The 14,274-nt window shown below is 38.9% G+C and overlaps 1 protein-coding gene across 2 annotated transcripts in view; it reads right to left on the bottom strand.

Annotated features, from left to right (window-relative positions):
• The window catches only part of INPP5E (inositol polyphosphate-5-phosphatase E), a 238,358-nt gene that overhangs the window by 205,943 nt on the left and 18,141 nt on the right, over positions 1-14,274 (bottom strand). For both annotated transcript variants that reach the window (XM_069241603.1, XM_069241604.1), the window contains exon 3: positions 6,682-6,805. In XM_069241603.1, coding sequence (XP_069097704.1) covers positions 6,682-6,805 — 124 coding nt within the window. The remainder of the gene's footprint in view (positions 1-6,681; positions 6,806-14,274) is intronic.

Here is a 14,274-nt window from a genome sequence, read left to right as displayed (position 1 = left end):
AATTCAAACCAATCTTGGTCAAACATAGCAGTGTCATCACATGTTGTAAACAGAATGGGCCCAAAGCATACTCAGTGGGTAATGCAAAAAAACTGTCCCTGAAACATGTAGCTGTAGGGTAGGAGCGATAATCCCCAGTAACAATTCAGCAATAGCCAACACAAGCATGTGTGTGGGTGTATTAATGTATGGTTCTGCTTGCTGCCCTGATACAGTTATCCCATAAACCAAAAGTGCCCAAATAGACCACATACAGTACTGCCCATCCATCTATGGGGCTACATCAATGAGGAGATAAGCCCTTGCTTTCATGAGACGTCAAAAAGTATGCAAACAAAAAAGAAAAAAAAAGACAAGGTCAGTCATGCTATACCACCATAAATCAAGACGATGTGTCTAAGGGTCTAATGAATGGTTACCATTTGTGGTCAAAGATAGGTATCTGTTCATTTAGCCTGTATAGAGTATGTTTACAGTTGGGTATTTGCCAGTGCCTCAAAATGCAGATTTTTGCTACCGCTAGCAATGCCATTATTAATCAGCATCTGTATTTGGATGGGATTGCATCTTTGGAACTATTGTGTACCTGTGCCTGACAGGCTGATGGAAAGAGAGTGATGCCTGCTATGTCTGAACATGTCAGCCTATGACTTCAATTTGGGATAACCCCAAAGAATATAAATAAGACAACACTTGTTGCCCCTGCATCTCTAGCATTTGGAGTGAGGTAGAAGTTTAGTCCTATGCAGCCAGAGTAGTGGCAAATGACACTTTTTGAAAACAACTTTGAAATATGTGAACTTTGGCCGAGCTACGAGAAGGTCATCATAGGAGAAGACTAGAACTGACCAGTTGTCAAGAGAGCAGCTGTTGCGGAGATCATTCTGCCAGAAAACCCAGGATGTATATTTCACAGGTGGGAAATAAGAAAAACATTACTTTTTGTAATCCTGGGTCTGCATCATATGAATCCTCATTGAAATCATAAACACAGAATAATTTCTCCCAGTGTGTGGGTACCCTAGAACATGTCTACTCAATAATTCCAGAGTTATGTGCAACCTCCATACATTGAAGCAAGTCAGCATTTGCTAACATTTTCCTTTCTCTTCGAAAGCCAATTTAAACCTACATTGCAGCAATGCTTCAAAAATGATAAGCTTCAACCCTTTACTTCTCAGAAGAGATAAATGTCGGAAAGGGTGCCCGCTAGACCAAGAATGCATTGGTTCCAAAAAGATACACAGCTCCCTTAAGGAGCCATAACCTCCATATCCCAAGTATGGATTATGAACTGTACTGGCAGTTTGTCTCACTGCCTCAGGTGCTTTTGAATGCTTTTAATGTCTGACTAACAGACTTTTGTTCATAGAATTTTTGACATCAGAGAAGGAGGGAAGAGTTATTCATGACTTCAGTGGGGATTCCTACAACACAGAATCAGGACAGTAAGTAATAGTTCCTTCAGCATTGTAAGATCTTCACTGATAGTCATAAATGTAGACTAAAACAGAAAGCTTATCCCTCAAACAGGGTTGAAAATAATGCCCAGTATATCTTAAAGACAAAAAATATATAAATCAATCTCAGAGTCCAACAACTTTAAGCAAACAGATTTCTTAATGCTGCTTCATCAACTATAGTGCCATCCAAAGGGTAATGTTTAGTGAACATATCTTTTGATTTCCATGTGACTGCTCAACAAATATCTAGTAGAGGAAAGTTCTCCACCAAGCAACAGAAACTGCATTTCCACGTCTGGATTAGCATTTGGCCTACCTAGCAGAGCTTTGTTAGCTTGCTGACAGCAACAAACAATGCACAAAACTATACATCTAGCTTTGATTTTTTTCGTGAACGCAGTCCCGGTGAGAACGGTCAATATTTGACAAAAAGATTAGTAGTTTTCCTTAGATCCTCTGTCCTGTACAAGTACAATGTTAATACCCTTTAAATACCCACAGAAAGGTCTGGAAGGACTAGGAAAAAAACTCAGAAGTATTTTGGTTAGTATGAAAATCCAGAACCATCTTGGGATACAATTTTAGATGTGTTCCAAACACTACTCTGTTGTGATGGATTAGTCTGTAAGGCTCTAATGTAAATAGGGTATGGAGCTCACTGGCCATTTTAGAAGATGTAATAGCTATAAAAAAAAGCAATTTTCCAGGTAATATGCTGTAAAGCGGTCTTATGGATAAGCACAAACGGGGGAGCCATTATTTTAAAAAAAGAACTAGATTCAGTTAGGGTGAACACTGCTTTATTGGACAAAATATTTTATTTAACCCTTCTATAAATGTCTTTTTCACTGGGATTGCAAAAAGGGATTTTCGATTCAGGGTTCTCCTGTATGCTGCAATGGCAGCTAGATGTACTTTATTGGAATAGCACTTTAATTTTGATTCATATGAAAAAGAGAAGTTATGACTAAATCATCATCAAACTGGATCGTGATTGCTTTCCAAACACAAAATCACAAATCTTTCCCAACTGCAAGACTTTTTAATGGAAGAAAATGACACTTTTTGAATGTTCAAACAATCTTAAAGCAGATTTAGGTGACCATATTGTAGGACCTAAGGATCCATGCAGCCAAATTCAAAGATTGCATGTTGGCCAGATAAATCTTCCCCTGCATTCTTATTGGCAGATTCGATATGTACAGCAGTTTCCTTTTGTGATTTTGCCAGAAAGAATAGGTTTTGGAAACCATTACTGCCTAGGCAACCCCTCACGGCACTGTACTGTTTCAGTTCTATCAGTTGTGATGGAATCAGAGGCATTGGTGGAAAACTGTGCAGAAATTTGTTTAGCTTTTTTGGTTCCTGTAGTCTCAACGCGAAGCATGAGCATTTGTTGTATGGAGGCGAAAAGATCTATTTGCAAAACCCCCCAATATTGGAAAATATCTTGCAAAATGTTGTCATCTTGTTCTCATTCATGATTTTTATGTAATATTTGCTGAACAAACCAGCTTAGCAATTCTGGAGACCTGGAAGATGAACTGCTTAAATGGTTAACGTTCTTGAAATTAGCCAATTCCCTATTGCTTGAGCCACCAGAGACCAGCAAAAAAAAAAAAAAATCATGATTTAGTGCTACTACTATCTGTTTGAATTAACATTCTCTCTGTAGTTATGGGTGATAAAAAGGTTTACAGAGTCACATTACCAGATTAAGCTCCAGGACAGTCATATGATGGACTTCTTCTATATCAGTGCACAACCCCGGTGGTATAGGTGAGCTCCTCCAACTGTTAGGGACACATCTGTTACAATGGTTTTAGACAGTAAATTCTATTGAAATTCAGTTCTTTTCAGAAGACTTGTTTTGCACTACCACTTCAATAATTCTTTGGCTTCTAAAGCAAGTGTCAGTTTGTCTTTCCCGTTACCTTTGTGGAGATTCAGTTGGTCATCCTTGGTCATCCTTTCATTGGTGTAGATGTCTCATGAATAAGTGTGCTTTGGGCACCCATTAAAATGCACAATGACAGTTCCCATCATATAAGAGACTTTGTGTGCCACAGGTGAAAGACTTAAAATGGGAGATGATACTTCTTCAAAAAGATGGACACTCTCTACTCAGAAGGAGGCACACTTCCTTTCTCTGTGGTTAATGTTGCTCCAAGTCCTGTTAACTTGCTTTTATGAGTCAATTGCCATGATAAATATATATTTTTGGTCTGTGGGGGTAATCTGGCACTACTGTCTCACAAACACACACACTTAAAAAACTTATCTGCAGATTTTAGACTGAAAGGCAGAACTTTGTGTTGGCAGTGTGCTTTTCCCAACAGTGAATATCTAAAACTTCCTTGGGATGTGGAAATTGGAGTCTTGCAAATCTACCGCACATGTTTATTTGATGAAAATGGGATTCTGAATTTCCCTTGTTTTCATATTTGTTGGCTAGCCTTATCTTCAGAATTCAACTCTAGTGCAATTGACGGGGGCTATATTGATCCCAACACAAGTATTTGTCCACCTATTTTCAGTTTTACAAAGACACATCTGCCCTCTGACTCAGCCCACTCTCTCAGAATTGTTTGTGTAAGAATCTTGCAGGTCAGGAAAGGCACTATATACCAACGAAAGCAATTAGAAGTCAGAGACCTGCCAACACCTCTGGTTTATTCTACACAGTCTATCTGCCCAGAAAACCAATTGCAGTCTCAGTTTATCAGCCTCTGTGGGTGACACAGGTTTCTTCTGTAGTAAAGCCACCTGTCCAGATAACATAGAATATTTTTCAAGTAACACACCAGTTGTAAAATTCACATTCATGGATACAAAGCACACTGCAGAGGGAGACCTTTGTGTCATCTTACCTAGCTGTGACAATGTGGGGACAAATATTCCTTGTGATGGGTCCATTAGGCTGAATCCTCTCTATATTGGTAGGTTACTATCAACGCAGATGTTCTGTTGCGGATTATGAGAGGTTGTAGGAAGGTCATAATGACTCCAACCACAGGTAAGAATTAGTGATCAGTGTTTCTGGAATACCAGGGATCTATGTGAGGAGTAATGTTCAGATATCAGAATAGTGATGTTTAGGTTCAATGAACCTGAGTAACAAACACTGGAAAGCTTTTAACTGCAAGTGAAACCCCTTCTCCAGTCCATCAGGAGAATCAGAGTCAAATACATTGAGATTATGGACATCTGGAGGCCTCTGGGAATCCCTTGGGATTGGTAATGGATTGCACAGGGCTATGACGCATGCTATGCTCAAGGTGTAGGTGTGTATGTATTGATGTATACCACCCACAACCAATCCAATGATAAGGAAGATCCTATATTAAGAGAGAAGGAGAAGGGAGCGTGGCCAAGGTATGTGTAAGTGATCTGTAACAGCAACCTGCAGGAGAGGGAGTGCACCTGCCATGAAAGGACGTAAGCGATAAGATAGGGGGCATTTACAAGTTAAATGTGTCAAGCCAATAGGCAGTGCTTTAAAGGTTTATTATGCATAACCAGCAAAAGAAGTGACCACACATATGAGATACTTAATGTTTTGAGCAGCCAAACATTTTATAAATACAATAGAGAGGATGTCAGACAGTCCAGAAGGTTCATGCTGCTAAATGAGCAGAAACAGTCTTGTCCTCTTGTTCAATTATCTCTCTGAACCTTTTTACTCAGTACATGGAATCAATGCAGATTATTTTACTTCTCAAACACTCCAGTGCTTCAAATCATCTCTATGCAGACATTATGCAGTCTTACCTAAAAGTATCCTCTCCACAAGAAATACTGCTCTTGGGGAAGACTCTAGAAGTCTAGAAGTCTTGTATGTCTCTGCACCACAATAAAAATAAACCCATTGAAGACTTATTCACCCCCCCACCAAAGGCCTGATCAATGTCCAGTCATGGATGGGCTCTTTCAATGCCTTGTCTCGACAATGTAGCACATTACACTGTCTTTTGTCCAGGTTAACACAATATAAATACCATATACATAAACCTATATCAAGGTATCCACAAAATCACAGAACTTCACAACATAAAGAAATCAAAGCCTTCATATACACATTACCACCAAAACAAATAGTGTGCAGAGTTAATTTAAACTTCTTCACAGAGTCAAATGCTTTATACTATAACTGGACTTTACAATGTGGTATAAATAACTCAAGACAGAGACTCTACTATGGAACAATTACTTCTTAACAGACATTCCTTAGTTGCATCTGGCACCTCAGAATGCAGCTAGACTGGTCTCAAGGATGAAACACAATGATGATTTGAACACAGTCCTCATGGTTCTAAGATAGTTGCCTATTGCAGCTTGAAGAATATATAAAATGGAATGCATCATGTACAAGGCCATGCACCTTGACATCCCTCCAATACTTAGGCAGAAAATGACCCACCTCAGTAAGTAGCCACTCTCTATGAAGTTCTGAATCTATGCTGCTGGAATTGCCCTGGTTCATAAAATATAGAACCACTTCACAATTGTTTTCAGATAATGTACAAAACCATTGGATCTTCACTCCCCTGAAATACATAGAAGCCCCTCTTTTGAGATATAAAAAACAACACCTCTACTGTTGTAAAGTTCCCTCCAATAGTGTCCTTGTTCCTGGCAATACTCCTATCAGACCTTCTCATATCATGTATATTGTACTCTTGGCAATAGATTATGCATGGTTCAACATCCACTGGTCTAGAAATTGATATTCCCTGGTGTAAGACCAGTTGATGGTCAACTGAATTTTTTGTTCCAACAATATAAAGCACGCTGGCACACTCAATAAACAAAACTGCTAATTAAATACCATATAAAACTATAAATACTGTAGTACGCAGCCGCCCAGGAAGGTCTCCTCAGTGCTTAAAAGAGACACAAATAATATTTTCAATAGGTCGTTACTAATATGTGTGCACTTCTGTAACAATTACATCCACCTCCCACTGAATTTTATAGGAACTGCAAAATCATTAACTTAAGTAACAGGTTTGATCACTCTCCGTGGTCTAGCCAAGTTTAAAGAAAAACGTCTGATCTAGAAATTCAAAAAGCATAAATTCATACATCGTAACTTTAAAAAAAAGAATGATATTTTGAAAAGGGTTTTGCACTTTTCACTACATTATCTGAAGGGAGTGCATTTTTCTTCAGTACACAATTAAAGCCAATAAAATCAGAAAGGTACCATTCACTTCACCTTGTTTCCCTGCATATTCCAGGTGGCTACAAAAATTCCAATTCTCCGATGTGGAAAGCATCTGTCCAACTCGTCAGCTCCTAGTAATGCACCATTGGCCAAAAGACTGCCTTCTAAATAGCTTCTAGAATAAAGAAGGTAGAATACAATATGGTTAATAAATAGGATCACATATTGATGCATATATTTTAAAAGCTACTTACAACACCGTTGTGTAAATCGTTTTGATCTCTGAATATTCTAACTCTGCTATGGTTTACACATAACTGCTTAATATTTACCAATTGAAAAAAAGAAGGACAGATATAAAGGACAACAAACAGCTTATGGGGATTATGTTTTAAAATTCTAATCGACTACATGGAGAAACAAATGAGGGAAGGGAGAGTTAAACTAGTTTGTTTTACTGAGGCCTAGAAGAACTAAGTAGTTCATTAAAAGGGCTTGCACACAATCCCACAATTGTATGGAAGTGATTACAAACAGGAGCCCAGTGAGGGATCCTGACAAATTAACCATTGTCTGCTACAAACATAACAGAATACAAGACCAAGAATTGGAGAAGTGTTAAATAAAAAAAGGGAATGAATATGGAGCAGAGACCCCACCCTGAACTACCTGACATCATCACAAATTAGATCAATTCACATCACACCACACTCAGAAGAGTAGAAGCACTGTCATTTCTCAATATCAGTTCTTCTTTGAATACCTAGTTAATCTGACCATCAAAAAGACCTTCTATAAATATAATGTTCACATGAAAACCTCTTACACTGCAGACATATCCTATACACTAATTCATATTCTCTGTTTTGTAGTCTCAAAAAAGCTAATCATCAAATTACAAAAGATTAAAAGAAAACTATAAGGCATCATTTTATCAAATCAGCCCAGAACATTGCATTTCTCTTTGATACAACATATGCAATTCAGGACACTGTGCTTCATTTAAGTATTCACATATACGTACACAAGATAAGCCCTTCTGCTCTTAAGAATATGCTCCAAAGACCAACCTATAAAGAATTACTCCAAACCAAACAAAGATGCTAATGATTTAAGGAGAAAAAATCCTTATGAACATTTTCACAAAGTGAAACGTTTCATAACAGGCTTTGTAAATGACCCAATTAAACCTCTTGCCATGGAAAAGCTGAAACTTCATCTTTTCATGGATTGATCAATAGATCAACGATTCTTCCAAAGCTTCAAAAGTCTTGCAGTAAAAATCAGATGCCACCAACTTGTTCCTTAATTGAACCTAGAGTTCAAAATACAACAACTGGCCACATATCATGCAAGCTCAAAGAGAACATAGGCAAATTAAATAAAACATCCAAAAATGACCTGCAGACCTGGTACTTTACGTGCCTACAGATGTAATAAAGAATTATAATTATTTTTAAGTATATGTTTAGTCTGAGCCCGATAAAGATCAGTCTGGGAAACCCTACAAATACCTCCTGCCTCCTCATTAAATTTACAAAGGTCCCTCAAATGATCCTGAATATACCTTCTGAGACAGTGTGAGCAGGCATTCTAAAAAAAAACACACACAAAAAAAGGTGTGTTGATGTCTTGAAAACAACAAAAGGATGTGTAACTAACTTATTTCATGCAACGTCTTAGTACCTTTTTATGAAGGCCACTGTTGAAGCATGTACGTTAATGCAGTCAATACCAGAAGAGAAAGTTCTGAAGATTGCAGAGAACTGATGAGTGGGTACCATTATTTGGAACAACTCAAGAACTTTATCAATATTATAAATTCATTTATTAGCTTCTGGGGACTCAATGGGACCAGTGTTCAGATACAATGGAACTGAATCAGTTAAAAGTCATAGTTAATCGCCTTGTGCATTTTAATGCAGGGAAATGCTGCTAATACAGTATATTCCAAAATTATGGCATTTCATTGTTATATAAAACTTTAATGCCCTAAATAGCAAACACACAGTTAAAAACATGTTTTACCACTACAACCTGCAGCAGCTGTGGCACCAGAAATACAGGCCATTAACAAAACGCTGGATATTTCTACAAAAAAATAAATGTTATCACAATTACTCATTAAGCATTTAATGCCACTTCAATGTAAAATAGAGACAATCTACATGCCTTTTAAGTTGACATTCTAAGTGCCCTTTATGTTGCTAATATAGGTGTTTCTATAAGCAAGAGAGATGAGGTGATGCACTGACAATGTCTCCAGTCTTGCATCTAAGCTATGGAAACAGGCTGTCCACCTACAAGCTCCTGGACCAACCTTTTCTCAAGCATGAACATACATAACATGGACAGCCCATAAGTACGCAGCATTTTCGTGTATTACAATTTCAAAAATGCAGTAAAGGTTATGCAAACACCATATTGAGCAAGTCATCCAAGCATTCCCTAGCCAATCTGAAATTCAAACACCATGCAACTTGCCTCCATCTTTAAAGTGAGGCACAAATTCAAACTTGCCTGTCTAGCTTTCAAAGCACTTAAACTTAAGCAACCTACCTAACTTTACAGCACCTTAATGCTATCCAGTGGAGGATAGAATTCTTATGTGCAAAAAACACAACTCCTTCAATACGGAACTCCTTACTACTCACACTAAGGTGAAAGGAAGGCTCCTCTAATTGCAAAAAACTAAACCTTCCTTTTCAGCACTTAGCTCAATAATTAATTCCACCTCCACATTTTTCATTCCACCACTAATATCTACCTGATATCTGTACTCCCTAAGTGTTCCATCTGTTCAGCAATATTTCATCTTTAGACTAATTGGAGCCATATATCTGCAAAATACATACACAAATATGTATCTTCTATTCATCTCAAAATGTTACAATTCTTTTCACTGAATTCCTCATTACCATCTTATTTTTATAACTTCCTCTTGACTGGCATTTTCTGTGTCACTGACACCCAACAGGATAACAAACCATGCTATATAGAAACCTTCACTAAACAAATCAATGCATTTTGTATCCTGGGCAGAGCAACCAAAACGAAACATCACCCCGGTCTCTGCTCAATAATTTGCACAACATAGAAAATTATTATTTGGGTCAACATATTGTTCAAATTGGACCTCATGGACTCTGCACTATCAATTTGATGCACTGTACTATTTGTATTTCCTTAACCAATACAAAACTGACTCTCAAGAGTTTTGTGTTAGTTACAATTATAAAATGGTGGCTCAATGAGGTAAAGGACTTTGACTACATGTGCTCACAGAGACTGCTGGGAAGTGATGGCTTACCGTGATGCTCGGACCAGGTTTAAATCACATTCAGATCCAGTAGCCATGCTCCCAACTGCACTGTTAAGCAGAGAGAATTCCAGTTCCTAAACATTCCGTAATGCAAGGAATGTTCATTACATCAGTTGTTTTCTTTTAATCCGAAGGCTCTCTCTGCTCTATGTCCCAAACAGTTTTTACCATGTGAAGTACCACGCTTACAGAAAAAGGAAGGGATACTGTTCAATTAAATACCCCTTGGGTTCGAAAGACTTCAAATTAAGCTATTAGTAGTGTGGGCAGATAAAGTTTTGATAATAGTACAGGGCTAGGCAGGAAAAACGATCTAGTGGCTAAGCTGAGTGGTGTGAATCTAAAAGGCCAATCTGTGGGATGGCTGTGTCTTTCTGTCCCTAAGTTGCCCTATTTGCAAAACTGGGGGCCCTGAGAAAATTATAACCCTCAGTGAAAAAAAGATCTACCCTTATCTGGTCATGGACTAAAAAGAGGAAATTCCCAATAGCTTTACATGCAGGGGGAATATTCATTAAGAGCTTCTCTTGTCATTTTACTCTGCAACTTCAGCGCTTCAAAGACTGTTCTTCCTTTTTCACACCCTGCCCCATTCTCTTTTTGTACATATCCACTGTTTCTCTCTGCCTTTTGTTTTTTTACTCTGCTCTATCAGACTGTTTTTCATTTTCTCAGTCAAAATGTCCATCTCACTACATCTACCTGTCAAAGTTATCTCTCTGCTACAGCTCACCTCAGACGTATCTCTGTTCTACCTTACTCCCCTTCTCTACTCTCTCAAAGTGTCTCGCTACTTTAGTGCATCTGTTTACCTCTCTGTCTTTCTCTTCAATAGTACAGATAGAGATGATCTGGGAACAAACACAAAAGAAATTAGGATATGTAACAGACTTAAGAAAGGATATGTAATCACCTTAAATAAGGTCGAACCTTGGAACTTCTATCGTTAGCCATATTTTGTCTGATTTCCCTTGCATCCGAAAATGTGGAAATGTGTTTTGCTCTAAAATGTCTGACTTACTTAAATGTGCTGCTAAACACAGATGGACTGTGCTACACAAGGCCCAGGATGGCATGGCAATTTAACTATTTTCCTATTGTCAGAAAAATTTTCAAATATTGGATATATTAAATAACTGGTTGTTTTTCGGAAACAAATGAACCCTTTTGTGAGCAGAGCAAGCCATGAATAAAATGCTGATCTCTAGCAAACGGGTGCCTCCTTCCGTGATAGCGGGTTGCATTCGCATCAAATGTATTCGCGCCATCCAACAGAAGCTTTTCGGTAAGTGTTGCCTTTTTCAATGTTGATTGCTCACAAGGTTATACATTTCACATGACCAGTTTTTAAATCAGTCTGCACATCTCCATTGGATGATAAATTATGGCCACATACTGCGATCTGTTCCATATATTCAGTTCTTACCGCCATCATTATATAGATATTATTTTTGTTAATGTCAGTCACTTGAGTAATTCCCATAACATTTCTCCTTCAGTGGGAAATATTTGCCATAATGGACACAGGTCACCCAAGTATCTTAAACAATATTCACATGATGAATAATACGCACATATCATCACTTCTTCTATAAGGATAAAGATTAAACAAATGAGAAAAGGGGCCAGGGTAGGGACACCCTGAACCCTTAGCTCTGGTTCTGGGATTCACAGAGGGACCCACCCACCCAAGGCAAAAAAGCACTTAAAAAAAAAAAAATGCGAATTTGCAATAGGGTTGTAAATCCGCTGTAAGTTAAAAAAAAAAAAAAAAAAAACGGTCTCCTCTGCTTGTTTTACTTAAGCTCCCGGGTGGGCCAGGTCCCATAGGCATGCAAAAGTAATGGAAAAGGACGCACAAGGCACCCTCATTTCCACAGGGCTTTATCTTAATGGTATGCGGTGGTACACCTGAAGAGATGTTGGGAGGAAAACAGAGGAAACAATTGCTCTCACAGATTGGGAGATGCATTGTTAGCAGCTCCCTGTCTGTGACAGCAATGTCGGCTCACGCAAGAAGTGGGGAGTTGGCTGGGACCGTAGGTGCCTTCAGGCTCTCCCACGGTCCCACTGCATAGTGGGTGCACTGGGGGACTGGTGTCCCTGGGACATAAATCAGCCAAGGAAGTGGGGGCCGTGTGGCCCGCCCCAAAAAATGTTTAAAATGTAGAAGGCCAGGCCACAGGGGATGAGTCCCCAGGGCCGAAACTGGCCAGAGGAGTGGCTGTGTGTTCTCCCCCCCCCCTCAATTTATTGAAGGCTGGACCCCCAGGGATGGGGGCCCCGGGGCACAACTGGCCCAGGGAGTAGTGCTGCACGCTTCCCCCATGGAACTGTAGTAAGCCCCGGGGGCTGGGGTCTCAGGGCAAAATCGGACAGGGACATGCGCCCCCAACACACGTGCACCCCCGCCTGCACATTTACCCAACAAGGTAGCACTTACTAACTAACCAGTAAAAAAGTGCTCCAGTTGGGTAGACATTTTGTGCGAACTGGGGACAAAGGAGCAGGTGAGCTTCCGTTCTGGCCATAATGCTAATTTCACAGAAATTAAACCTCAGCAGGAAGCATTTGCAAATATAAATAAATGTAGCAGGTGCCCCTGTTGAAGCTCCACTTCTTGAAAGGACAAAAGATCCTAACTTTTGGGCTTCGCAAAGGCAAATCAAGTGTGCTTACTATACGATTCTATGTTGAAAAACTATCTGAAATCATTAGTGGAGGTGAATGTATCTTTCATCTATTGGAGCACAATCAGGCACTCTCACACCCACACAAGGACACCCTCTCACACCCAGAGAGACGGGCCCTGCGGCCAACTCCTGCAGTGCATGGCCTAAGGCCGTGCGCAGTGTGGGGTTGGGTGGTTAGCCACAGGCCCTGTGGCCAACGCCCGCCATGCACGGCCCTTGGCCGTGTGCGGCTTGTAGTTGGGTGGTTATAGGGGTTGGCTGCAAGGCCTGGATGCAGGCCAGGCCCTTCAGGCAACTCCCGCCACACGCAGTCAAAGGCCATGCGCGGCATTAGTTGGATTAACGTATAGTAATAAAAATTAATTTCCGTTAAAAAAACGTAGAAATTCACTGAAAAAAAAACAAAGGTTACAGAGACATTATAGTTAAGAAATAGAACTATAAAACCTTAAAAATTCACTTAAAAAAAACAAAGGTTACAGGGACATTGCAGTTAGGCTCTGCATTCACTTGCACAAAACCATAGAAATTAAAAAGTTAGAGTTATTTCAAGTAACTATAACTCAAGGCTTAAGGTAACTATAACTTGCGCCCTCGCCATGCACTGCTAATTACCCTGGCTATTACAGCACTCATGCCAACTTTTAGAACGTCAATAAAAATACCAATGAAACATTAGGGGTCAAATTATTCTAGAAAATAAATATGCGTGGCGTGGGTGTGAGTTATAGTTACCTTAGGCCGTGAGTTATAGTTATGTGAAATAACTAACTATAACTGCTGAATTTCTATGGTTTGGTGCAAGTAAATTCAGAACCTAACTATAATGTCCCTGTAACGTTTGTTTTTTTAAAGTTAATTTTATTCATGAGTTGTTTACACCATTAATTAAACTACATTACCAGATTACACCTATTGCTACCTTAATTCTTCTGCATATTCCTGATTAAGACTACCAGTGTCCTCAAGAATGAATCATACAATATTGGAATTCAGGCTAAAAGGCCAGTTTACTAAATAAGAGACATTGGCGGTACACTATCTATGTAGATTGATCAATGAGGAAGTACCTTCCGTATTCAGTCTCTGTATTTGAAAGTGACAAACAATGGACCATTTTAAAAGAAGGCATTAAAAATGAATTTGTTAAAGAAGTGCGAGTCCCAATAAACTTCCTTTAGAAACAATCGCCGAGACTGATGAAAGTCAAAATAACGCCACGTCTGAAATACTTTCCATCATGTGCAATTTAGATTACCATGGGGAAAAAAAAAAAAACACAAACGGAAGGTTCAATCCAACAGGTTTACCACAAATGCTTTCACTTTTTTTTTTTTTTTAACTAATGTTGCAGGTAAATCTATTTCCAGGTTACTGTAATGACTAGATTGGAGTTTATCCATGTCATCCATATTTTGTTAAGAATCAATTATATAAGCAACACTGCAGGTCTGTTTACAAGCCAACAGATAACTTAGGCCATGTATAACTGATAAACCCCAAATTTAATAATGTGAGTTAAATATCTTCTCTTCTGTTATGAAAATAACTGGATAAACATTCAACTATCTCTTTAATACAAACTGAATAAACAATATTGAGAAACAATGCAGGCCTTAGTTCACCATT

The sequence above is a fragment of the Pleurodeles waltl genome, chromosome 6 (genome assembly GCF_031143425.1).
Source record: "Pleurodeles waltl isolate 20211129_DDA chromosome 6, aPleWal1.hap1.20221129, whole genome shotgun sequence".
NCBI classification, from domain to species: Eukaryota; Metazoa; Chordata; class Amphibia; order Caudata; family Salamandridae; genus Pleurodeles; species Pleurodeles waltl.
This window is presented reverse-complemented; position numbering and strand designations above follow the sequence as displayed.